The sequence below is a fragment of the Pan troglodytes genome, chromosome 3, assembly GCF_028858775.2.
Source record: "Pan troglodytes isolate AG18354 chromosome 3, NHGRI_mPanTro3-v2.0_pri, whole genome shotgun sequence".
Lineage (NCBI taxonomy): Eukaryota > Metazoa > Chordata > Mammalia > Primates > Hominidae > Pan > Pan troglodytes.
Window position 1 is genome coordinate 16,013,454 of NC_072401.2, and position 25,014 is coordinate 16,038,467.

Sequence of the window (25,014 nt, forward strand, 5' to 3'; positions counted from 1 at the left end):
GGTGTCAGAATGATGCTGGCCTCATAAAATGAGTTAGGGAGGATTCCCTCTTTTTCTATTAATTGGAATAGTTTCAGAAGGAATGGTACCAGTTCCTCCTTGTACCTCTGGTAGAATTCAGCTGTGAATCCATCTGGTCCTGGACTCTTTTTGGTTGGTAAACCATTGATTATTGCCACAATTTCAGCTCTTGTTATTGGTCTATTCAGAGATTCAACTTCTTCCTGGTTTAGTCTTGGGAGAGTGTATGTGTCGAGGAATTTATCCATTTCTTCTAGATTTTCTAGTTTATTTGCATAGAGGTGTTTGTAGTATTCTCTGATGGTAGTTTGTATTTCTGTGGGATCGGTGCTGATATCCCCTTTATCATTTTTTATTGTGTCTATTTGATTCTTCTTTTTTTCTTTATTAGTCTTGCTAGCGGTCTATCAATTTTGTTGATCCTTTCAAAAAACCAGCTCCTGGATTCATTGATTTTTTGAAGGGTTTTTTGTGTCTCTATTTCCTTCAGTTCTGCTCTGATTTTAGTTATTTCTTGCCTTCTGCTAGCTTTTGAATGTGTTTGCTCTTGCTTTTCTAGTTCTTTTAATTGTGATGTTAGGGTGTCAATTTTGGATCTTTCCTGCTTTCTCTTGTGGGCATTTAGTGCTATAAATTTCCCTCTACACACTGCTTTGAATGCGTCCCAGAGATTCTGGTATGTTGTGTCTTTGTTCTCATTGGTTTCAAAGAACATCTTTATTTCTGCCTTCATTTCGTTATGTACCCAGTAGTCATATAGGAGCAGGTTGTTCAGTTTCCATGTAGTTGAGCGGCTTTGAGTGGGATTCTTAATCCTGAGTTCTAGTTTGATTGCACTGTGGTCTGAGAGATAGTTTGTTATAATTTCTGTTCTTTTACATTTGCTGAGGAGAGCTTTACTTCCAACTATGTGGTCAATTTTGGAATAGGTGTGGTGTGGTGCTGAAAAAAATGTATATTCTGTTGATTTGGGGTGGAGAGTTCTGTAGATGTCTATTAGGTCTGCTTGGTGCAGAGCGGAGTTCAATTCCTGGGTATCCTTGTTGACTTTCTGTCTTGTTGATCTGTCTAATGTTGACAGTGGGGTGTTAAAGTCTCCCATTATTAATGTGTGGGAGTCTAAGTCTCTTTGTAGGTCACTCAGGACTTGCTTTATGAATCTGGGTGCTCCTGTATTGGGTGCATATATATTTAGGATAGTTAGCTCTTCTTGCTGAATTGATCCCTTTACCATTATGTAATGGCCTTGTCTCTTTTGATCTTTGTTGGTTTAAAGTCTGTTTTATCAGAGACTAGGATTGCAACCCCTGCCTTTTTTTGTTTTCCATTTGCTTGGTAGATCTTCCTCCATCCTTTTATTTTGAGCCTATGTGTGTCTCTGCACGTGAGATGGGTTTCCTGAATACAGCACACTGATGGATCTTGACTCTTTATCCAATTTGCCAGTCTGTGTCTTTTAATTGGAGAATTTAGTCCATTTATATTTAAAGTTAATATTGTTATGTGTGAATTTGATCCTGTCATTATGATGTTAGCTGGTGATTTTGCTCGTTAGTTGATGCAGTTTCTTCCTAGTCTCGATGGTCTTTACATTTTGGCATGATTTTGCAGCGGCTGGTACCGGTTGTTCCTTTCCATGTTTAGTGCTTCCTTCAGGAGCTCTTGTAAGGCAGGCCTGGTGGTGACAAAATCTCTCAGCATTTGCTTGTCTGTAAAGTATTTTATTTCTCCTTCACTTATGAAGCTTAGTTTGGCTGGATATGAAATTCTGGGTTGAAAATTCTTTTCTTTAAGAATGTTGAATATTGGCCCCCACTCTCTTCTGGCTTGTAGGGTTTCTGCCGAGAGATCTGCTGTTAGTCTGATGGGCTTCCCTTTGAGGGTAACCCGACCTTTCTCTCTGGCTGCCCTTAACATTTTTTCCTTCATTTCAACTTTGGTGAATCTGACAATTATGTGTCTTGGAGTTGCTCTTCTCGAGTAGTATCTTTGTGGCGTTCTCTGTATTTCCTGAATCTGAACGTTGGCCTGCCTTGCTAGATTGGGGAAATTCTCCTGGATAATATCCTGCAGAGTGTTTTCCAACTTGGTTCCATTCTCCCCATCACTTTCAGGTACACCAATCAGACGTAGATTTGGTCTTTTCACATAGTCCCATATTTCTTGGAGGCTTTGCTCATTTCTTTTTATTCTTTTTTCTCTAAACTTCCCTTCTCGCTTCATTTCATTCATTTCATCTTCCATCGCTGATACCCTTTCTTCCAGTTGATCGCATCAGCTCCTGAGGCTTCTGCATTCTTCACGTAGTTCTCGAGCCTTGGTTTTCAGCTCCATCAGCTCCTTTAAGCACTTCTCTGTATTGGTTATTCTAGTTATACATTCTTCTATATTTTTTTCAAAGTTTTCAACTTCTTTGCCTTTGGTTTGAATGACCTCCCGTAGCTCAGAGTAATTTGATCGTCTGAAGCCTTCTTTTCTCAGCTCGTCAAAGTCATTCTCCATCCAGCTTTGTTCTGTTGCTGGTGAGGAACTGCGTTCCTTTGGAGGAGGAGAGATGCTCTGCGTTTTAGAGTTTCCAGTTTTTCTGTTCTGTTTTTTCCCCATCTTTGTGGTTTTATCTACTTTTGGTCTTTGATGATGGTGATGTACAGATGGGTTTTCAGTGTGGATGTCCTTTCTGTTTGTTAGTTTTCCTTCTAACAGACAGGACCCTCAGCTGCAGGTCTGTTGGAATACCCTGCCGTGTGAGGTGTCAGTGTGCCCCTGCTGGGGGGTGCCTCCCAGTTAGGCTGCTCGGGGGTCAGGGGTCAGGGACCCACTTGAGGAGGCAGTCTGCCCGTTCTCAGATCTCCAGCTGCGTGCTGGGAGAACCACTGCTCTCTTCAAAGCTGTCAGACAGGGACATTTAAGTCTGCAGAGGTTACTGCTGTCTTTTTGTTTGTCTGTGCCCTGCCCCCAGAGGTGGAGCCTACCGAGGCAGGCAGGCCTCCTTGAGCTGTGGTGGGCTCCACCCAGTTGGAGCTTCCCGGCTGCTTTGTTTACCTAAGCAAGCCTGGGCAATGGCGGGCGCCCCTCCCCCAGCCTCGCTGCCGCCTTGCAGTTTGATCTCAGACTGCTGTGCTAGCAATCAGCGAGACTCCGTGGGCGTAGGACCCTCCGAGCCAGGTGTGGGATATAGTCTCGTGGTGCGCCGTTTTTTAAGCCGGTCTGAAAAGCGCAATATTCGGGTGGGAGTGACCAGATTTTCCAGGTGCGTCCGTCACCCCTTTCTTTGACTGGGAAAGGGAACTCCCTGACCCCTTGCGCTTCCCAGGTGAGGCAATGCCTCGCCCTGCTTCGGCTCGCGCATGGTGCGCGCACCCACTGGCCTGCGCCCACTGTCTGGCACTCCCTAGTGAGATGAACCCGGTACCTCAGATGGAAATGCAGAAATCACCTGTCTTCTGCGTCGCTCACGCTGGAGCTGTAGACCGGAGCTGTTCCTATTCGGCCATCTTGGCTCCTCCAACAGTTTTCATTTTAAAGCTTATTGAGTATACAATTTTACATTTGTTTAGTCTTGAGAGAGACGAGTTGAGTAAGAAAATATCAACATCAACCTTCAAATATGCAGTCATGCATCATTTAGTGATGGGGATATGTTCTGAGAAATGTGTTCTCAGGCATTTTCGTCATTGTGTGAACCCATTGTGTGAATGTGTCTACACAAACCTAAATGGCATAGCCAACTACACACCAAGGCTGCAAACCTGAAGAGCATGTTACTTTTCTAAATACCATAGCAATGTAACACAATGGTAAGTATTTTTTTATGTAAACATAAAAAGGGTACAGTAAAAATACCGTATTTATAGTCTATGAGACCTCCGTCATGCATGCAGTTCTACAGGCTGTCGCTATGGAGCGCATGACTGCATTTGAAATTTGCCAGCATTCCATGCCTTAGGAATGATAAGATGCAGCAGCAGTCAGAAGATAAGCCTTTGGGGTGGGGGGGTTAACCTTCATTTTAGAACAGCCTAAGTTTCTTGGGTTAAATGGTTTATCTATCATTTTTTCCCACTCATATAGCCAGGGAAAGAGGTAGAAAGGACTCAACAAGAAATTGACTCCCAAAGTTATTCAAGAGTCAAGTTCCGTGATTCTGCACGAAAAATCAAGCCTAAACCCCAGGTGAGAAATCTTGTTTTTTAAAATCATTTGTTTGTGTTTTTTACAAATATCCAATGAGAAATGACTACAGGCTGGGTGTGGTGGCTCACGCCTGCAATCCCAGCGCTTTGGGAGGCCAAGACAGGCAGATATATTGAGCACAGGAGTTCAAGACCAGCCTGGACAACATGGTGAAACCCCATCTCTACAAAAAATACAAAAATTAGCCAGACATGGTGGCACACACCTGTGGTCCAAGCTACCTGGGAGGCTGAGATGGGAGGATCACTTGAGCCCATGAGGTCGAAGCTGCAGTGAGCCATGATTGTGCCACTGCATTCCAGCCTGGGTGACAGAGTGAGACCTCATCTCTTAATTAAAAATAAATAAATGACTACATATATAACCTGACTCCTGTTGCCATGCAGTTTGCAAGAAAAAAGTATGAGAAGTGATTCCAACTTTCATACTAACTGGAGAGATCAGAATATTGCCTGACTTGAGGAAGAGGGAGTGCATGGAAAGACAGGAAATGTTGGTGATAAGACAGTTTGTTCAGCTCTGAAGTTGCCCCGGCTTTCATTATAGGAAAAAAGGAGAGTACTAACTCCAAAAGAGAAACAACAAAAAAAGGTCATTTGTTTAAAATTCTATATTTCTCATAATACAACAAAACTATCTCAGCATTGGCCGATAAAACAATAAATCCACTGTTTGTCATTTTAATAATCTTATCTAAAGTGTTTACTGCTATAAATATTTATTTACTTATTGGAATGTAAATAATTGCTGGGGTTTTTTAAAGTCACTAATTAGAGTTACTATTAAAGGAGGCCTCCAACTGCCTGTGGCAGATATTAAAGTTTATTACCAGTAATCTCACACCTTTAACTAAGACAATATGCTTCGGAGGCCTGGAATATGCCTGATCTCATTAGCATCAAGCCAGCTGTCAGTTAATTGTGCAGAGCTCATTACAGCTTATAAATGGGAAATTGCGATTGCTCCTTGCTTTTCGTTAGGTTCCACCTGGCTTCCCTTCTGCAGAAGAGGCCTATAACTTCTTTACTTTCAACTTTGATCCCGAACCAGAAGGATCAGAGGAAAAACCAAAAGCAAGACATAGAGCGGGAACTAATCAAGAGGAGGAGGAAGAGGAAGAAGAAGAACCACCTGCACAAGGAGGAGGAAAGGAAATGGTATTTAATATCAGGATGGTAATGAGGTGTGGGTGGAGGGCTAGGAGGAAAAAGCTGATGTCCCTGCAAGAAAGAAAGTGGCTGAGGAGAAACCTGCCACCACCAGGAGAATGACACTCCACGTCTGAGTTGAAATCCCAAGTACTGAATTCACATGGCTCCCTGTAGCTCTGGGTTAGACCCTACAATGTGGTAGGAAGAACCTTGATTAAACCTGTTTATTTTTCTTTTGTGGAAAAAAGAATTAAATAATGTGGCTTGAGGGTTTTTCTTGCTAGACTCCACGTAATGATTAGTATTTATTCCATGTGCAAAATATGTTCCTCTGCAAGGCAAATGAAATCTTGGTCTCTCTCTTACCACAACCTTACAAAGTAAGCAGCTTTTTGTGCCCAAACACCGCACCCAGGCTACAACTCAAATTCTGCAATTGTGGGTGGTATGTGTGAGATAAAAGGAGAATACGCCATTTAAAAATGCGCAAAGGTATTGAATAGACATTTCTTCAAAGAAGACATACAAATAGACAATAAGCCCATAAAAAGATTCTTAACACCAATCATCATAAGGGAAATGCAAATCAAACCCACAATGAGATACCCCTGCACATCCATTAGAATGGCGCTTATCAAAAAATAAGTGTTATAGAGGATATGGAGAAATTGGACTTTGGTGCGTTGCTTGTAGCCATGTAAAACAGTGCAGCTGCTGTGAAAAACAGTATGGTGGTCCTTCAAAAGTTAACCACAGATTTACAATATGATCCAGCAATTCAATTCCACTCTGTGTATATATCCAAAAACACTGAAGACAAGAATTTGAACATATACTTGTGCACCAATGTTCATAGCAGCATTATTCACAAAAGCCAAAAAGTAGAAGCAACCCAAGTGTTCATCGGAAGATAAAGGGATAAACAAAAATACACAATGGAATATTATACAACCGCAGAAAGCATGGAAATTCTGACACATGCCACAACATAGATATACCTTGAAGACATTACACTAAGAAAAATAAGCCAGTCACAAAAGAATAAATATTGTGTGATTTCACTTATATGAGCTACATTGTATCATCAAAATCACAGAGACAGAAAGTAGAATGGTGGTTGTCAGAGGTTAGAGGAAGGAGGGAATGTTTAATGGGTATAGAATTTCAGTCTGGGAAGATGGATGGATGGTGGTAAGGGTAGAATCACAATATGAATTTACTTAATGCCACTGAACTGTTCACCTAAAAATGGTTAAAATGGGCCGGGTGTGGTGGCCTGTAATCCCAGCTTTGGGAGGCCGAGGAGGGCGGACCACCTAAGGTCAGGAGTTCACGACCAGGCTTGGCCAACGTGGTGAAACCCTGTCTCTACTAAAGTTACAAAAATTAGCTGGGTGTGGTGGCAGGCACCTGTAATGCAGCTACTCAGGAGGCTGAGGCAGGAGAATTACTTGAACACGAGAGGCGGACGTTGCAGTGAGCCAAGATTGCGCTATTGCACTCCAGCCTAGATGACAAAGCAAGACTCTGTCTCAAAAAAAAAAAAAAGGTTAAAATGGTGGACTTCATGTTATATATATTTCACCACATTAAAAATAAGGAAAACACACTAGGATATTCTAATATTCGCATAATTGGCATACTTCTGTGCTTCACTTACAATCTCCTCCCTTGAAAAATGCCTCCCAGAAATGTACTTTTTTTACCTAGATCTACAGAAGCTTGGGAATATTTTAGCTTATTCTATAGCAATCATTCTACAAATCAGCATTCAGGTCATTCAACATTGCTTGAGTGTCCTCCTGACATGACAGCTAACTTCCCAAAAGCAAGTGATCTAGGAGAGAACCCAAAAAAGAAGCCACAGTTCCTTTTATGACCTAGTCTCAGGAGCCACATACTGTCACTTCTGCCATATTCTACTCAGGAGAAGCAAGTCACGAGACGTAGTGCACTCTCAAATGGAGGAGAATTGGGCTTCACCTGTTGAAGATAGAAGTCTCCAATTGTGAATATCTTCTGAAATTATGGCACTTTCCTCCAAAGGCCACTTCTCCCTTCCTTTTGCCTATTCACTGCCCCAGAAGCTCTGTGTTCCTAAAACTGCTCTTTTAAATCACACACATTTGGAAGCCCTTCCCTATAGTCCATGCTCTGCTCTGCCCAGACACTTTTAAAGTATTTTCGTCTTCAAGGTTCATTTAGTCTTTTTGAACAAAGTTTTAGATACTCTGTAGCCCCTTTCGCTAGCTCCCCTTTTCTGTCTTCTCTGCAGTTTTTCTCTGGGTGATTTTGCTCACCACGAAGCAGAGGTGGGGCAGGAGAAGGAAGATTACACACTGCCATCTGGTGATCTTTCTCTTTTCACTTGTTTGATGTTTTGGCATTCTCTGTCTTCAAGTTAAGTTAAAAGCATGGTTTCTACATAGATTCCCTTTTTCCTTCTTATTCTTTTGTGTACTTGGGGAGGAAATCTTAAGAGGCAGGTAGCTAGACTGCCATCATTGTCTTTAGCTACCTGAAAGTCTCCACAGGATTTTAAAAGATGTTGCTCATAAATGGACACCAGGTTTAAATTTTTAAAAGAAGGAGGAAGAGAAAGAAAAAGAAGAGGAAGGAGGAGAAGACGTTTAGAAAATATCCAAACAAAATCAATATATGTCAGCTAACATTTGTGATTATAGCCTCTTTGCTTTGAATTTTTAAGTGTATCATTTAATTTTATCCCCACAAAGTGCTTAGAGGTAAACTCTATTACTATAACTGTCTTATAAGTGAGGAAACTGAGGATCAGAAGGTTAAATAAGCTGTTTCAAGTTCCTCAGGCAGTATATGGTGAAGCTGGGATTTAAACCCAGGCAGTCTGAACAGGGTGTGTGGACTGTGCACCTATACACTTGGTGCCTTTTCCCTTGGTTTAGTGCCAGGTGGAAGGTTAAACTGCTACGTAAATTATGAGCCCAATTCTTTACATAAATGGCAAGAAGCAAGCAGTCTCATAGGAGGCCAGATTTGTTGGGATTTTGATTGTTTTGCTTACCACTTCTCTTCTGAAACAGCCATCTCTGATTTTGACATCTTCCAGGTGTGCAGAATACTGCAAAACAATTTTTTTAAAAACCCACTTGTTAAATACGAAAGGTTATATAGTTCTATGCTTTCACTTTTTTAAAAAAAGGAAAAGATAAAGTTGTAGGAAATGTTAAGTTTCATGAGTTTGGTATTGTGAATTATTTTTCTAACTAAGAATCTTAGCATGATTTTTTCTTGTTACTTTTTAACATTATGCAGGATGAGGAAGAACTGCTTAATGGTGATGATGCCGAGGACTTCCTATTGGGCTTAGATCACGTGGCTGACGATTTTGTAGCAGTCAGACCTGCAGATTATGAAAGTATCCATGATCGGCTGCAGATGGAAAGAGAAATGCTCTTCATACCCAGTAGGCAGACAGGTACTTGCTCTTTTTATTTTCTTGTTCAGCTTAGACATCGTCACTTACCTTGTCATGAAATATGGCTAGTGTATAAGGATGCCTCATCTCCAGAACTGATTCCAGTTTCTAATCTAACAATCAAGAAATATCTTCAAACAAACAAAAAAAAACACAACATGGAAAAATATCCATTCAACAAACACTTATTGATAGACTAATGGAAGATATACCAGAGTACTGTGGGAACCCTTTATCAAATCAGTGATCCATTACAGCGGCTTAGAGTTTATGAGAACAGCCTTTCTTTCTTCTTAAGTTTATCCCCAACCTTCCCTAAGTCACCATCTCCTGTGTATTTTCTTACTACTCTATGGCGTGATCTTGTAGAGACCTTTGCTTCCTGTTGCTGCCTGTCACTCCCACTATGATTCAAGCTCCAAGGCAGCAGGGGCCTGGCCTGGATTCCCAGAGTCTCATCTGTGCCTGGCCCAAGGAGGCTCTCAGTAAAGATGTGTTCTAGGAATGAATAAAGCCGTGAATGAATAAATGAGGTAATGATCACGTTCAATCAAATAAACTTGTTCATTTACAAAGCACGTCCTCATACTTTACCTCATTTAATTCTCCCAGAAGCCCAGTTAAGTAGATTAGTATCTCTTTTGTACAGGAGGAGAGAGTTCAAAGAAGTGCCTGGCCCTAATTCACCCAGCTGAAGAGTAATAGAACTAAAACTTGTCCCTCATCCTATGATTTGAATACTACCTTCTTCTCAGTATGCCACACTGATGAGTTACATATTAAATTTTTAGGCGTTTTCTTTAAATACCTGATTCTACAACATACTGCTACAAGTGAGCACATTCATCTTTTCCTTGGTTCTGCTTTTAAAAATTAATTTGGAAAATTTGCATTTTCTAAGAACATAAATGAAATCTCTGGTGATTAATTCACCAAACTGCAGTTTGAGATATTTAGATTGGCCCTAATGTTTATTTTATTTATTTATAAACGATCTAGTCCCTACATATAAAAAGCTTCCTGAGAATGTACAGCCCAGGTTCCTGGAAGATGAAGGCCTTTACACCGGGGTAAGACCAGAGGTGGCACGCACCAATCAGAACATCATGGAGAACAGATTGCTGATGCAGGACCCCGTAAGTGTGCACCCTCTGCTCTCAGGTGTAGCCTGGGCACACTAGACATAGCTTTTATTTTCCTAACAGGGCAGTCATTGCATCCACTGTACTCATTTCCTCTTGAGGTTATCCACAGAAAGTGATTCTTTTTTTTTTTTAAACTTTCTCTCTCAGTACATTTATTGATCCTCAAATAACATAACTTCTCAACTGCTCAAAACCCATCTTTGCTAGCTAGATCTGGGCTTTTCCTGCTAAACCAGATCCTGGCAACATTTTCCTACTTGACAGAATTTTTAAATTATCCATAGGTAGAATAGTTTCACTTTTGAGTTTTTATTCTGTGTTTTTTTTCTTAAATGTTTAATTAATAGAAGATAAATTTTTCTTAAGCATTCATTTAAGCTCTTTAAAATACTTTTTAGGAAGCCAGGGTGTATATTTTAAATCAATTGTGAGAAGTGTTAGTGAAGACTTGATTTCTAATGGAAACAGAACTTTTACAGTTCTGTTGGGGGAGGAAGTACATGAAATATATATGTTGACACAGAATTTTCAAGAAATGTTGTTTGTGTTGTGAACCATTTTCTGTTCGATTAGAAGAAAATGTTGCCATTCCCTCTGCTTCATCTACAGGAAAGAAGATGGTTTGGAGATGACGGCAGGATCCTAGCTCTGCCAAACCCCATCAAGCCATTTCCTTCAAGGCCGCCAGTACTAACACAGGAGCAGAGCATTAAGGCAGAGCTTGAAACACTGTATAAAAAGGTAGACACTCCCCTCTCTCCACTTTTATTAAATGAAATTGAAAGTGCTTTGCTTTCTGAATAGCTTGGGGTGCTATATTTATAACATTCTACTTTAATTTTTTAAATAATTCACTATCTTACACATAAAGAACAAACATCAGGCATATTATGTAAGAGTAAGTCTAATTATACTCAATGCATCCCTTCTTAAACAAGGAGTGAGTTTCCTAGCTAGGAATGACTGAGTCTGCATCTTTTTTCACACATCCAGGTTAGCTACCCTTATTTTTCTTCTTTTGCCCTCTCTTTTCTTTTGTTGTCTCACATTTGCTGCAGGATCACTTCCCATTTGTTGTCTCTTTATTATATAACCGGAGAGTTTCTATCCTTGCAAATCCTTTATATTGTATTTTCCTGAGTCTGGTAACAAGCTGCCTAATTCCAGCCCTTGCTCTACCATTCACTGGGTGAACTTGGCCATTAGTCTCTCATGCCTCAATGTCTTCATCTGTAAGGTAGGCACGATAGCAGTGTCTGCCTCCCAGGCTTGCTGTGTAAATTGAATGAGGTAATCCACATAAGTGCCTAAAACAGACCTTAGTAACTGCTGGCTATCATTACAGTTCCCTGCCCTCATATTTAATTGCATTGCTCTTGCTTTCCTGGGTGTATTAATCTGTTATCACGCTGCTGATAAAGACATAACCAAGACTGGGCAATTTACAAAAAAAAGAGGTTTAATGGACTTACAGTTCTACATGGCTGGGAAGACCTCACAATCATGGCAAAAGGCAAGGAGGAGCAAGTCACGTCTTACATGGATGGCGGCAGGCAAAAAGAGAGCTTGTGCAGGGAAACTCCCATTTATAAAACCATCAGATCTTGTGAAACTCATTCACTATCATGAGAACAGTGCAGGAAAGACCCACCCCCATAATTCAATCACCTCCCACCCGGTTCCTCCCATGAAACCTGGGAATTGTGGGAGTTACAATTCAAGATGAGATTTGGGTAGGAACACAGCCAAACCATATCATTTCACCCCTGGCCCCTCCCAAATCTGTCCTCACATTTCAAAACCAATCATTGCCTTCCCAACAACTCCCCCAAAGTTTTAACTCATTTCAGCATCAACTCAAAAGTCCATAGTCTAACATCTCATCTGAGACAAAGCAAGTCCCTTCTGCCTATGAGTCTGTAAAATCAAAAACAAGTTCGTTACTTCCTAGATACAATGGAGGTACAGGTATTGGGTAAACATGTCTCGCATTCGGGTCATGCTGATGCAAGAGTTAGGTTCCCATGGTCTTGGGCAGCTTCACTTCTGTGGCTTTGCAGGGTACAGCCTCCCTCCCGGCTGCTTTCATGAGCTGGTGTTGAGTGTCTGCAGCTTTTCCAGGTACACAGTGCAAGCTGTCAGTGGATCTACTATTCTGGGGTCTGGAGGACAGTGGCCCTCTTCTCATAGCTCCACTAGGCAGTGCCCCAGTAGGAACTCGGTGTGGGAGCTCCAACCGCACATTTCCCTTCTGCACTGCCCTAGCAGAGGTTCTCCATGAGAGCCCTCCCCCTGCAGCAAACTTCTGCCTGGGCATCCAGACATTTCCATACATCTAGGCAGAGGTTCTCAAACCTCAGTTCTTGACTTCGGTGTACTCTCAGGCTCAACACCATGTGGAAGCTGCCAGGACTTGGGCTTGCACCCTCTAAAGCCATGGCCCCAGTTGTACCTTGGCTTCTTTTAGTCATGGCTGGAGTAGCTGGGACACAGGGCATCAAGTCCCTAGACTGCACACAGCATGGGGACCCTAGGCCTGGCCTAAGAAAACATTTTTTTCCTCCTAGGCCTTCAGGCCTGTGATGGGAGGGGATGCTGTGAAGACCTCTGACATGCCCTGGAGACATTTTCCCCATTGTCTTGGTGATAAACATTCGGCTCCATGTTACTTATGCAAATTTCTACAGCCGGTTTGAATTTCTCCTCAGAAAATGGGATTTTCTTTTTTATTACATTGTAAGGCTGCAAATCTTCCAAACTTTTATACTCCCCTTATAAAACTGAATGTCTTTAACAGCACCCAAGTCACCTCTTGAATGCTTTGCTGCTTAGAAATTTCTTCTGCCAGATACCCTAAATCATCTCTCTCTCAAGTTCAAAGTTCCACAAATCTCTAGGGCAGAGGCAAAATGACACCAGTCTCTTTGCTAAAATATAACAAGTCACATTTGCTCCAGTTCCCAACAAGTTCCTCATCTCCATCTGAGACCACCTCAGCCTGGATTTCATTGTCCATATTATTATCAGCATTTTGGTCAAAGCCATTCAACAAGTCTCTAGGGAGTTCCAAACTTTCCCACATTTTCCTGTCTTCTTCTGAGCCCTCCAAACTGTTCCAGCCTCTGCCTACCAGTTCCAAAGTTGCTTCCACATTTTTGGGTATCTTTTCAGTAGTACCGCACTTCTGGTACCAATTTATTGTATTAGTCCATTTTCATGCTGCTGATAAAGACATACCCAAGCCTGGGCAATTTACAAAAGAAAGAGGTTTAATGGACTTACAGTTCCACATGGCTGGGGAGGCCTCACAATCATGGTGGAAGACAAGGAGGAGCAAGTCACATCTAACATGGATGGCAGCAGGCAAAAAGAGAGCTTGTGCAGGGAAACTCCCATTTTTAAAACAATCAGATCTCATAAAATTCATTCACCATCATAAGAACGGCGCAGGAAAGACCCACCCCCATAATTCAATCACCTCCCACCCGGTTCCTCTCATGACATGAGGGAATTGTGGGAGTTACAATTCAAGATGAGTTTTGGGTGGGGACACAGCCAAACCATATCACTGGGACTGCCTCCTTCAGAAACCTGTGTAATTTTAAATTTGTAACATTCAGCACTGATCAAATGAAACAGAATGGGGTTGGTATAACAATCATCATTTTTGTCTATAAAGAGGAATGATGAATAGAGAAAACACAGGCCCAGGCGGATTCTGAGTACAGTCCTGCTGTCCTACTAACTAATTAGCTTGCAGCTTTGGGCAAGTTCCTTTACCTCTCTGGATACTTTTCCTTAATTGAAAAATAGGAATAATAATCATTTTCTCTTCCTCATAGGGTCATGATGAGTACTGAGGTGATATATGAGTATGACCTTTTAAAAATTATAAATTTATATAAAATATTATTACTGACAAGTATCAGTGGATGGCTACTTTGTACAGAAATGTGATCCTGGAGGCAGATTTACAAAACAAGGGTAAAGATAAGTTCCAGCCCATGAGGAATTTATCATCTATTTGGTTATATGACAAAAATACATAATACAATTAGTGATCAAAACAATATCAACTTATGCATTTATTGAATAATCCATCAATCTGTATCAGCATCCATCCATCCATTCCATTAAACAGAGATATGACGAACACTGAATTGTGGGTTAAAGTTAGAAAACAGAAGAGTAATTAATATGGAGGGTAGGGCATGAGGGAGCCAATGGATCTCATCTGTCTCCTTTTGAAATTCTAAACTAATTTAGAAATACACTGGAATCAGAGAGGGATCCAGATATCCCTTGCACTAAGGGTAAAACCAGATGGCAGAATGCCACTTGAACCCAAGACCAGATGGTTTCCTATTCCATTTCTCACGAATTAGGTTCCCCATCTAGACATAAACTAAGCGGCTCTGGTGTATTTACCAGGTGGAATGCCAAGCAGACCATGCAGGCCAGTAAACAACCTCTCCTTGGAGACAGCTAAGACAGGACAGCTAGGGGACACTGCTTAGCTTTGCAGGTAACCTGGACTAAGGATCTTGGGCTCCAGCTGACTCTCCAGTCAGACATGTCCTTCCTTCTCTCTTGGGAAGCAGCCAGTAGGACTGGAAGGGTGGGTAGAGAAGGACAGATGGTTTCCTTTCAATACTTTTGAGAAGCAAAATCTTCCTATCATACAAGCAGAAATAGGAAAGTCAAGAAAGAAGAGTTCTACTGACAGGGGCTTGTCATAAAGCATCACAGAGCAAAGGAAGTTAGAGAAGGAAGAAGTCCAAAGGGGCTGACATCTTCCAAGGGCATTTATTGGAGGGCTATGTTTTGAACACAACAAAACATGAAGAATGTCTTAGACTGCACAAGAAAGAAGCAAAGGGGATTAAGTTAAATGGAGGAGATATTATATCTATCTGTTATTCCATAACAGGTCACCTACTAAGTTTATTGTTGAATTGTATACCTCAGTCTTTTTTAAAAATGTAATTATTGTAACCTTCCAATTATTCAAAACACAGTGCTTTTCTTTCACAATTAACATTTTTATCATTGTATTTATTTACTTTAACCTTTTCCTTCATTTATTCAGTCTGTCTCTTGCCAAAAATAGCTTTTCCATTATTCCATGAAATAGGCTTGCCTTTAAGAAAAAAAAAATTAAATGCCTACAGCCTCTATTTTCAGTCTTATTTCCAAACAGACTTTCCACCTAGGAGTTTCTGGCATGATGCAAGAGCAAGGCAATAGGTCGGCAGGCGAAGATTGTTTTGCTCATGTACTGTTAATCCATTTTCTTTCTCCTCTCTGGCTATGCTGAAAGTGACTTAGGGACCAGAACTGGATTACAGTCTTCTTCTTAATTTGCACTTAGCAGTGTGCCTGGCACATAGAAATACCTCAATAAAAGCGCAAATTGAATGTCATTAAAATGACTTTGCTGCGTGTATTAAAAGAAATTCCTTCTTTTCTATGCCTATCTCTGACTCAGCTGTCTATCCTGCAAAATACTAGCTTTCCTTAGGTTCTGGTTTAGTCCTGGCATCTGCATAATGGAAAACCAAGTCAGAGTGCCAAATCAAAAGTTGGCAATTACAGCTAGGAGCAGGGGCTCACACCTGTAATCCCAAAGCTTTGTGAGGCTAATGTGGGAGGTTTGCTTGAGGCCATGAATTTGAGAACAGCCTGGACAACATAGTGAGACCCCCCTACCTCTACAAAAAATAAAAAGGTAACCAGACATGGTGGCACATGCCTGTGGTCCCAGCTACTCAGGAGGCTGAAGCAGGAGGATCACTTGAGCCCAGGAGCTCAAGGTTGTAGTGAGCTATTATCACACCACTGCACGCCAGCTTGGTTGACAGAGCGAGACCTTGTCTCTAAAAAATACATGCATACATGCATACATACATACATACAAGGAAAAATGTTAAGAAAACAAAAGTTGGCATTTCCTTGGGCCCTTAACAGAGCCTTGATGAATTTATGCCTCAGAGCACTTGGGCCTGATGCTAACTTCACCTGGCAGGATCGACCAACACTGATCACCCGTTTGAGTCAAGCCCAGTTGTTCTTTGGTTAGAAATACTATGCTATTGACTCAAATGATGGATCATGCGCCCTCCTATTAGAGAATTTAAGAGTTTTATTTAGAAGGGAGTTGGTATTCAGCCCTGCCTTTTTGAATGTTTTTTTTTAATTACAGAGGGGGGAAAGGATAGTTTTTAAAAGTGAAATATTCTGTTCCTAATATTGTCTCAATATTAGGATGTTCTTAAATTGAGATGAGACAATTAAAGACAGAAAAATGCAAAAAGGAATTAGCTGTCATGCAAAGAAAAACTGTTAAACATCCAATAAGAAAGAATACAATTTAATACATCTTATGAAGTAATTAGTGCAAAAGTAAAAAATTAAAATGCTAGATAGGACATTGCAGGTAAAACATAAACAATATAAAATGCAGTTTGCCCAATCATGATAGCAAAGTAGGGTTAAAGTTGTTGAAAAGCAGGCCTGGCGCAGTGGCTCACACCTATAATCCCAGCATTTTGGGAGGCCGAGGTGGGCAGATCACCTGAGATCAGGAGTTCAAGACCAGCCTGGCCAACATGGTGAAACCCGTCTCTACTAAAAATACAAAAATTAGGTGGGGGTGGTGGGTGGGTGTAATCTCAGCTACTCAGGAGCCTGAGGCAGGAGATTGCTTGAACCTAGGAGGCGAAGGTTGCAGTGAGCAGAGAACATGCCATTGCACTCTAACCTGGGTGACAAGAGCAAAACTCCATCTCAAAAAAAAAAAAAAAGTTGTTGAAAAGCAGTACAAACATCCCTCTTCCTTCTCTCTCCTTCCTTTGTCCTTCCTTCCTTCCTTCCTTTTTTATTACTTCCATCCTTAACTAAAAAATACTTAACTAAAAGTCTACTATATTCTTAGCTGTGCTAAATTCTGGGAATACAGAGGGAGCAATCTTAGCTTGGCCATAAAGAGACTTTGTGCCTTGGCTGGAAAGACAGAAATGGAAGCAGGTGTTAAAGGCCCCGCAATGTGCAGGAGCCTCCCTTTTTCAGAACTGCATACCCATTGGAGGACTGTGTCATGATTCCAAGCTCCCGCAGAGGTACCACTAGATAAAACTGTCACTTTCCCATCATTGTTCTCACCAGTTTTTCACCAAAGCATTGTTAATCTGCTGCGTTCTAAGCACTTCACTACACAAGACTCTGTTGGTTGCATATGACAGAAACCCATCACAAACTAGCTTAAGCAAAGAGGGAACTTAGTGGCTCAAAAAACTGGAAAGGATCTGGGAATAAATCATAAAATGAAGGAGAACCTTTAGGAAACAAGGTCTCAGGGGCTAGGACCAGGGATTTGATGCCGGCAGGCCTCTCTTCCACCCCTCTTTTCTCTGATTCTTCTTGAATACTGGTGGGCCTCATTCTCTGCAATTGCAAGCATGACAGAATTCTCTACACATAAGGGGATGTGTCCTTTGATAGCCTAAGCTTAACAACTCCAGAAGGAAAGAATCATATTTTTCCCCACAGTTCACATTATCAATACCAAAAAATAAACTCTAGTCAGTGGCAAGTGGATCATTATCCACTAACCTCATGTCCAGAAAACATGGCATGTTTCCAGAAGACGGGAAAGGAGAAATCTTCCCAGGGAAGACCAGAATAATAATTCTAGAATCTACTGCAGGCTCTGAGGTGGACCCAGACTTTGTTGCTATTATTTTTTCAGGGCAAATGTAGAAACTTGTATTTTAAACTTACCAATGATTATTAATTTTCTGTACATTTTTGTTTGTTTGTTTTGAGACAGAGCCTCGCTCTGTTGCCCAGGCTGGAGTGCAGTGGTGTAATCTCAGCTCACTGCAACCTCCGCCTCCTGGGTTCAAGCAATTCTCTGCCTCAACCTCCCGAGTAGCTGGGATTATAGGCACCCGCCACCAAACCCGGCTAACTTTTGTATTTTTAGTAGAGATGGGATTTCACCATCTTGGCCAGGCTGGTCTTGAATTCCTGACCTCGTGATCCACCCGCCTTGGCCTCCCAAAGGGCTGGGATTACAGGCATGAGCCACTGCACTCGGCCTTCTGTAAAATTTTTAATTTTTTTTTTTTTTTTTTTTGAGATGGAGTCTCACTCTGCTGCCCAGGCTGGAGTGCAGTGGCGCAATCTTGGCTCACTGCAAGCTCTGCCTCCCGGGTTCACGCCATTCTCCTGCCTCAGCCTCCCAAGTAGCTGGGACTACAGGCGCCCGCCACCACGCTCGGCTAATTTTTTTGTATTTTCAGTAGAGACGGGGTTTCACCGTGTTAGCCAAGATGGTCTCGATCTCCTGACCTCGTGATCTGCCCACCTTGGCCTCCCAAAGTGCTGGGATTACAGGCGTGAGCCACCGCACCCGGCTTTAATTTTTTTTTCTCCTTTGGTATGCATCTCTGCACATGGTGAGAACATCAATAGATAATCCATATTCATCACCTCTTAGCATTTCAGTTTTCAGTTGAAGACTAAAAAATCAAATCAATTTTAAAGTTAAAATATACTCTAAATATTATCCCTCCTTGGGAGTAATTGTTGCTATTGTGTTTATGATAGTTGTCAATAAATAAGAAAGGAAAACAGATGCAACAAAAAGAAAGACAAGGAACTAGGTGTCTTTCTCCCTAATAGGAAGAGAGTTGGGGTCTTTTGATCCAGTTAGCCCAATGACTACTAAGTGTCCTGAAACACTTTTACACTTGCTTGAGCTGAGTCTAAGGCAGAGACCACTAGCAGGTTTTGGAACTTAGGCTAATGCAGATTTGTGGAAGGAGATGCAAAGTACAGGTGACCTAAGTTGCATTACAAGTAAATAGAACCACTCTACCCACGTTATTTACTCATACCAAGAAGCGTACAAGATGGAACCTGAGAGCCACACCCTGAGTGATCTCATAACTCTGGAACCCCATAGGTAAGAGGCAAGGCAAAGCAAGAATGAGCAGCTGCAAAGCAATTAGAGAGGAATTTTCCATTATGTCTGTGGTTTGAAGTCTAGTTGTACATGTATTTGTGAGGTGGAAATTTTTAATTAATCCAGGTAATCTGGGTTATAAAACACAGAGTGGTCACATGGAGATTAAAAACTTCTAATACTAATGCAGTTTATAATTGAATACTTATACCTGAATGAAAGAGAAAAAAAAATGGCCCTCCATTGTTGCAGTCTGAAGTGTAGGGATATTAATGACCAGATCTGATCTCTGAAAGGCCACCCAGGGCTTTCATAAGATACAAAAGACCAGTGGAAGCTGATCCATGTCCCAGTGGTTTTTCCTTCTATAAATCCAAGCGAAGATTCTTGAAAGAAATTGTTGTTACTGTGTTCATAATAGTTCTTGATATATAAGAAAGGGAACAGATACAACAAGGAGAAAAGGAACTAGAGGTCTTTCTCTCTAATAGTATGGGAGTTGTGGTCTTTTGGGCAGTCTAGCCCAGTGGCTGCAAGGAGTCCTGGAAGCTTTTTATACTTGGTTGGGCTAAGCAAAAAGCAGAGACCACCAGCAATTATTGGAATGTGGGGTAATGCAGATTTGGGAAATATAGCATATTCCAGAAAGTACTGCAATATAGTCAATTCATCCTGATTTGAGCCTAAAATATTTGTAAGCACATTCCAGTTTTACAAGGGCATTTTTAAAATAAAACAATCTGTTCAAATCTTATAATCATAGGACTCTAATGCTGGAATCCCCTCTTCTGGGCTGGGCTTCCTACCTCCCTCTGCACATCCCAGACTTCATGCTTTTAGATCCTAGGGCTGTCTTCCCTTCTAAATTGATTGCTGCTTGAAGACAGGCTGTATCACACTGTAGACATCCATTAATCTTTGTTGAGTAAATGAGATGATGTGTGTGAAATGCCTGATATGATACCTAGTGATCTACAAAATGCTAATTTAATCTTTTTCCTTAGCCTCCTATTTCTACACATGAAAAATTAGAGGCCCAGAGATGTATAGTGACTTGCCCAAGGTCTCAGAGCAAGTTCAAGGTAGAGCCAGGCCTAGAATCCAAGTCTCCTAGCCCAGATCTAGCATCTTTACATAACACCATGCAAAAGAATTAAATGAAGAGTTTGCTGAACATGTTACCCATAATTTAGGGAGAATAAAAGCTTCCTTTCTGATTAGAATTTTTACACTTTTCCTTTAAGCTCATGATTTGTAAATAATTCACTTATGCCACATTATCATTATCATACATTATCATTTTCTAGATAAATAGCTCATCTCTGCAAAAAGGAAGGATCAAGTGATGTCTCAACCACCATATCCTTACTGTAGTCAGTCTTTATAATGAGAAAAAATAAAGGCACAAAATCAAAGATGTCTCCTCTCCACCCTTGAGCTCCCACCCACAGTAGCTGTAGTAATCAAAGTAAATATCTTGAGGATTTTAAGGAAGAAAAGCAAAGAGATGTATCTGATACATTATATACCAAACGATCCAAGACATTCCTATTGGAGACTTCTGTTTCTGTTTTCTACACACTTGGCTCAGCTGCACAGCCCCCACTCTTATTTTGCAAACCAACATCCCTCCTCCCCATGAAGACTGAGTGCCAGCATGATGCTCAGTTAGGTAGATGTCCCTTGCTGCTATCTACAAAATGAAGCCTTCTCCACATGTTTTAAAATGTAAATACATGGGGTATGTCCAGGATCCAAATAATGATCGGTTTGAACTAGAATCTATGCTCCTCCCAGTAAAAGAATTTCAAGGTCACCAGCTACAAAACCCAGGATTCCAAGAAACAAGGTAGTCTGCATGAAAAAGATTAGAACTACAACTTAGGCAAGTAATGAAACCTAAAAGACTTAGGAAAGCAAGATTGAAATGGTTTCTTTTCTAACTCCCAGTCTTTCATTTTGCTGTTCAAATATTCAAAAAAGAGCTGGCCTCTAAAACCTGGAAATAAGTAATCAAGCATTTTTCACCTGACTAGTCCAGGATAGGAGGTATTTTGCATCTGACCGTTTTCCCATTGTGGATTAGAGAATCATTATCTAGTAAGTGCTTTAACTGTGTTCTGTCTACACTCTGCTTTCCTTGGCAGGCAGTAAAATACGTTCACAGTAGTCAGCATGTGATCAGATCTGGAGACCCTCCTGGAAATTTCCAACTGGACATTGATATTTCAGGGTTAATCTTCACTCATCATCCCTGTTTTAGCCGAGAGCATGTTTTGGCAGCCAAGCTGGCCCAGTTATATGACCAGTACCTTGCAAGACACCAGAGAAACAAGGCGAAATTTCTTACTGATAAGGTACATGTGATTTCTTCCATAATGATTGTCAATGGAGTTGGTTCTTCCAATGAGCCCAAACAATGAAAATTTCTAACAGCAAAATGTTCATGCCCCTCTTTCACATGTTTCCTCGGTTTAGGATGTGTGATACATTATCCAGCTAGAGACAAAAGGGAAAGATAGAGTTGGTATACATGTGATGTGTACAAATTTATTGGCACACACTCGCCCTAAACAGAAGACTTTCTGTAAACAGTACAGCACCCACCAGAAGTGGGTGTTAGGTGGAAGATATGTGGCTATTACTTGCTTCCGTGATCTCAGAACCTGAGAAAATTGGTGGCTTGAGAATATCTGTCCTTAGAAACATTCTCATCTTGATATTTATTACCCCATCGTGTAGCACTTAAACACAAGTCAGTGTTTCAACTGATGCTCAAAGGAATGGCTAAGCATTTGGATTTATTCCCAATGTGACACTATCCCATGGGATTTTTGTGGGTAATTTTGACTATAGGCAATTTTGGTCTCACGCCCTGACTTTAAAACCTTACTGCCCAAAGAAGAGATAACTTCACAATATCTCGTTTTACGAGTCTGTAATTTTATAGTTTCTTTATATCACAAGAATACCATCGTATGTCCTGGACCCAGACAAACATGCTTTTAGCTTTGGAAGAAAACTTGGTTCTAAGATATACACATAAAAGTAATATTTTCATAAGCAGCTTGATTTTCTGGGCCATGGAACAAGGATGGACATACACTATGCTTTACTAATCCAGTTTCTTCAAGAACAGATGAAACAGTTCTCCATCATAATTCATTTATGTGAAAGTCTGGAGACAGCCAGATGCTTGAACATCCATTCCATTCACAGACTGATGGCACCATTTTGCCCAGGAGAAGTGGGTGGGTCCAGTTGCACTGCAGTAGGGAATAGAGTTTGTAACCCAAAACTTGTATCCATGTCGTTTTAAGCTCCAAGCTTTAAGAAATGCTGTTCAGACTGGCCTTGATCCAGAAAAACCTCATCAGTCTCTCGATACCATCCAAAAAACCATCAATGAGTATAAATCTGAAATTCGGTGAGTAAAGTTTGTTAAGTGTAACTACTTTTTTTCCTGTTAGATGTGCACTTGTTAGAGTTTATTTTTCCAGATACTTTTTCTGAATGCAATGAATACATGTGAAATTATGCCATATAAAACAATCAAATACATCTATCATATTAACACAGTATTTGAAGTCCAATAATGTGAATGAGGATGTAAGGAAATGGTCACTCTGCAGGTGTAAGGGAAAAGTGCTACAGCTACCGCTTCCGAGAGCAGCTTGGCCCCAACTCATAGAATGTTGAAGAAGCTCATCAGTTTGGACCCAGCAATTCTGATTCAGATACAAGATGTTCTTTAAGGAGCTATGTGTGCATATGTACATGGGGACATGTGCAAAGATATGCACAGCATCATTCAAGAGTAAGACAGACTGGACACTGTGGCTCATGCCTGTAATCCCAGCACTTTGGGATGCCAAGGTGAGGACAGTTTGAAGCCAGGAGTTTGAGACTAGCCTGTACAAAAAGTTTAAAAAATTAGCTGAGTATAGTAGTATGTGCATGTAGTCCCAACTACTCGGAAGGCTGAGGAAGGAGGATCGCTTGAGCCCAAGAGTTTGAGGCTGCAGTGAGCTAGGATTGCACCATTGCACTCCAGCCTGGGTAACAGAGTGAGACCTTGACTCAAAAAAAAAAAAAAAAAAAAAAAAAAAGAAATAAGGAAGCCATTAGAAATAACCCAGTAGCAGAGTAAACCCATCTTGGTATAGGCTTACAGTGAATTTCTGTACCACAGTTAAAATGACTGACTCATATCTGCAGGTATCAACATGGATAAGGAATCATATCATGTATACCATTCTGCAACTTGCTTCTTTATATACAATGCATCTTAGACATTTTCCTGTTACAGTGCATGTAGATTTATATCATGCTTTAAAGGCTGGCATTATGTAGATTTATTGTAGTTTGTATAATTCTCAACTGATATGCATTTGCATTTCTATTCTATTTTTTATTATTTAAATTCTACTGTAATTAAAATTCCTAAATATTATATTTGTGTACCTGTATGAGTACTTCCACAGAACAAATCCTTAGAACAGGAAATAATAAATCGAGGCATTTCTTTTTTTTTCTTTTTTTTCTTTTTTTAGGTATATCTCTCCATTTATTTATTTAGGTCTTTTTATTTTTTAATTTATTTTTTAATTTTATTTTTTTAAATTATATTATTATTATATTTTAAGTTTTAGGGTACATGTGCACAACGTGCAGGTTTGTTACATACGCATTTCTTTTTTATTTTTATTTTTATTTTTTGAGACGGAGTCTCACTCTGTCGCCCAGGCTGGAGTGCTGTGGTGCGATTTCGGCTCACTGCAAGCTCCGCCTCCCGGGTTCACGCCATTCTCCTGCCTCAGCCTCCCGAGTAGCTGGGACTACAGGCGCCCGCCACTACGCCAGGCTAATTTTTTGTATTTTTAGTAGAGACGCGTTTCACCGCATTAGCCAAGATGGTCTAGATCTCCTGACCTCGTGATCTGCCCGCCTTGGCCTCCCAAAGTGCTGGGATTACAGGCATGAGCCACCGCGCCCGGCCAGAGGCATTTCAATGTATACTTTTCTTTTTACAATTTAGCTATGAGTTGGAAATTCTTCCAGCAAAGTAGAAATTAGTGAAGTTTGTAACCTATAATTGCAAAAATATGCAGTATATTTTTAAATTAAAATTATTTTTTATAGTAAAAGGAAAACATATCGCAGTCTCCTTGTGAGAATAATTTTTGTTTTGGCATACATTAAGAAAAAAGTGACAAAAAGCTATTCTGAAAGCAATTGTGATTTTATATGGAACTGTCTTTATTGGTCACTATTTGAAAAACATCAGAAATACGTGTGAGATCTAGAGACAATGCCCAGCAGAGTCATGGACAGCAGACCCATTACAATAATTCTGTGCCCTTGGAGATGAAAGTCTTTGAGATTTAGCATTTCTGACCCAGTAAAAGAGATTTCCATCCCTTGCTGACTTTTCACTAGGTGGTAAAACAATTTCTAAGCAGATGATCTATTGCTGGATGTTTCATCACATGGATCCATTTCCTCAAGCCCCCTGGGATCTGATCAGCCACCCCCGAGAACTCCCCACCTCAAGCATCTGCTGAGCCCTCCACTGGTGCAGTTAACCCCGGCCAGCACCATAAAGCATTTTCCATTTTATTTTCCATAGCGGCATCATGACTACATTCCTTATCCTCTGAACGGAAACCAGAGGACAAACCAATGCACAGAAGGAAGAAAACATGAATGGTCATGCAGCATAGGAATATTTTACTTAACCTCTCTGTAGGGTCTTTGCCCTCAGATGTGCTCAGTCTTGAACACATAAAAATTCTATGACCCCAAGTCCCCATCCAGCTACCACTTTATCTCTATATTTCCTTTAACAGCCAAACACCAGGAAAACATTTGCTATTCATACTATCTCCGCTCTCTCCCATTTCCAAACCATCCTATCTCACTCCTGTGCCCAACTTTCCTCTGAAGCAAATCTTGCCACAGCCCTTGGGGACCTCCACCTGGGAAAGTGGAATGGAACCTCTCAGCCTGCTCAGTGCTTGAACGCAGACACCATCCCCACGCATTGCCTGTCAGGACAGCCTGCATCTCCACACACCACCC

General features: G+C 40.9%; 1 protein-coding gene across 13 annotated transcripts in view; it reads left to right on the forward strand.

Annotated features, from left to right (window-relative positions):
• CC2D2A (coiled-coil and C2 domain containing 2A) overlaps positions 1 to 25,014 on the forward strand; it is a 142,128-nt gene that overhangs the window by 47,023 nt on the left and 70,091 nt on the right. For 12 of the 13 annotated variants that reach the window (XM_009447370.5, XM_063808637.1, XM_063808638.1 and 9 more), the window contains 7 exons: positions 4,093 to 4,194; positions 5,196 to 5,372; positions 8,658 to 8,820; positions 9,820 to 9,956; positions 10,575 to 10,706; positions 21,081 to 21,290; positions 22,254 to 22,360. In XM_009447370.5, coding sequence (XP_009445645.3) covers positions 4,093 to 4,194; positions 5,196 to 5,372; positions 8,658 to 8,820; positions 9,820 to 9,956; positions 10,575 to 10,706; positions 21,081 to 21,290; positions 22,254 to 22,360 — 1,028 coding nt within the window. The remainder of the gene's footprint in view (positions 1 to 4,092; positions 4,195 to 5,195; positions 5,373 to 8,657; positions 8,821 to 9,819; positions 9,957 to 10,574; positions 10,707 to 21,080; positions 21,291 to 22,253; positions 22,361 to 25,014) is intronic. The other variant, XM_063808640.1, reaches the window with a different exon arrangement.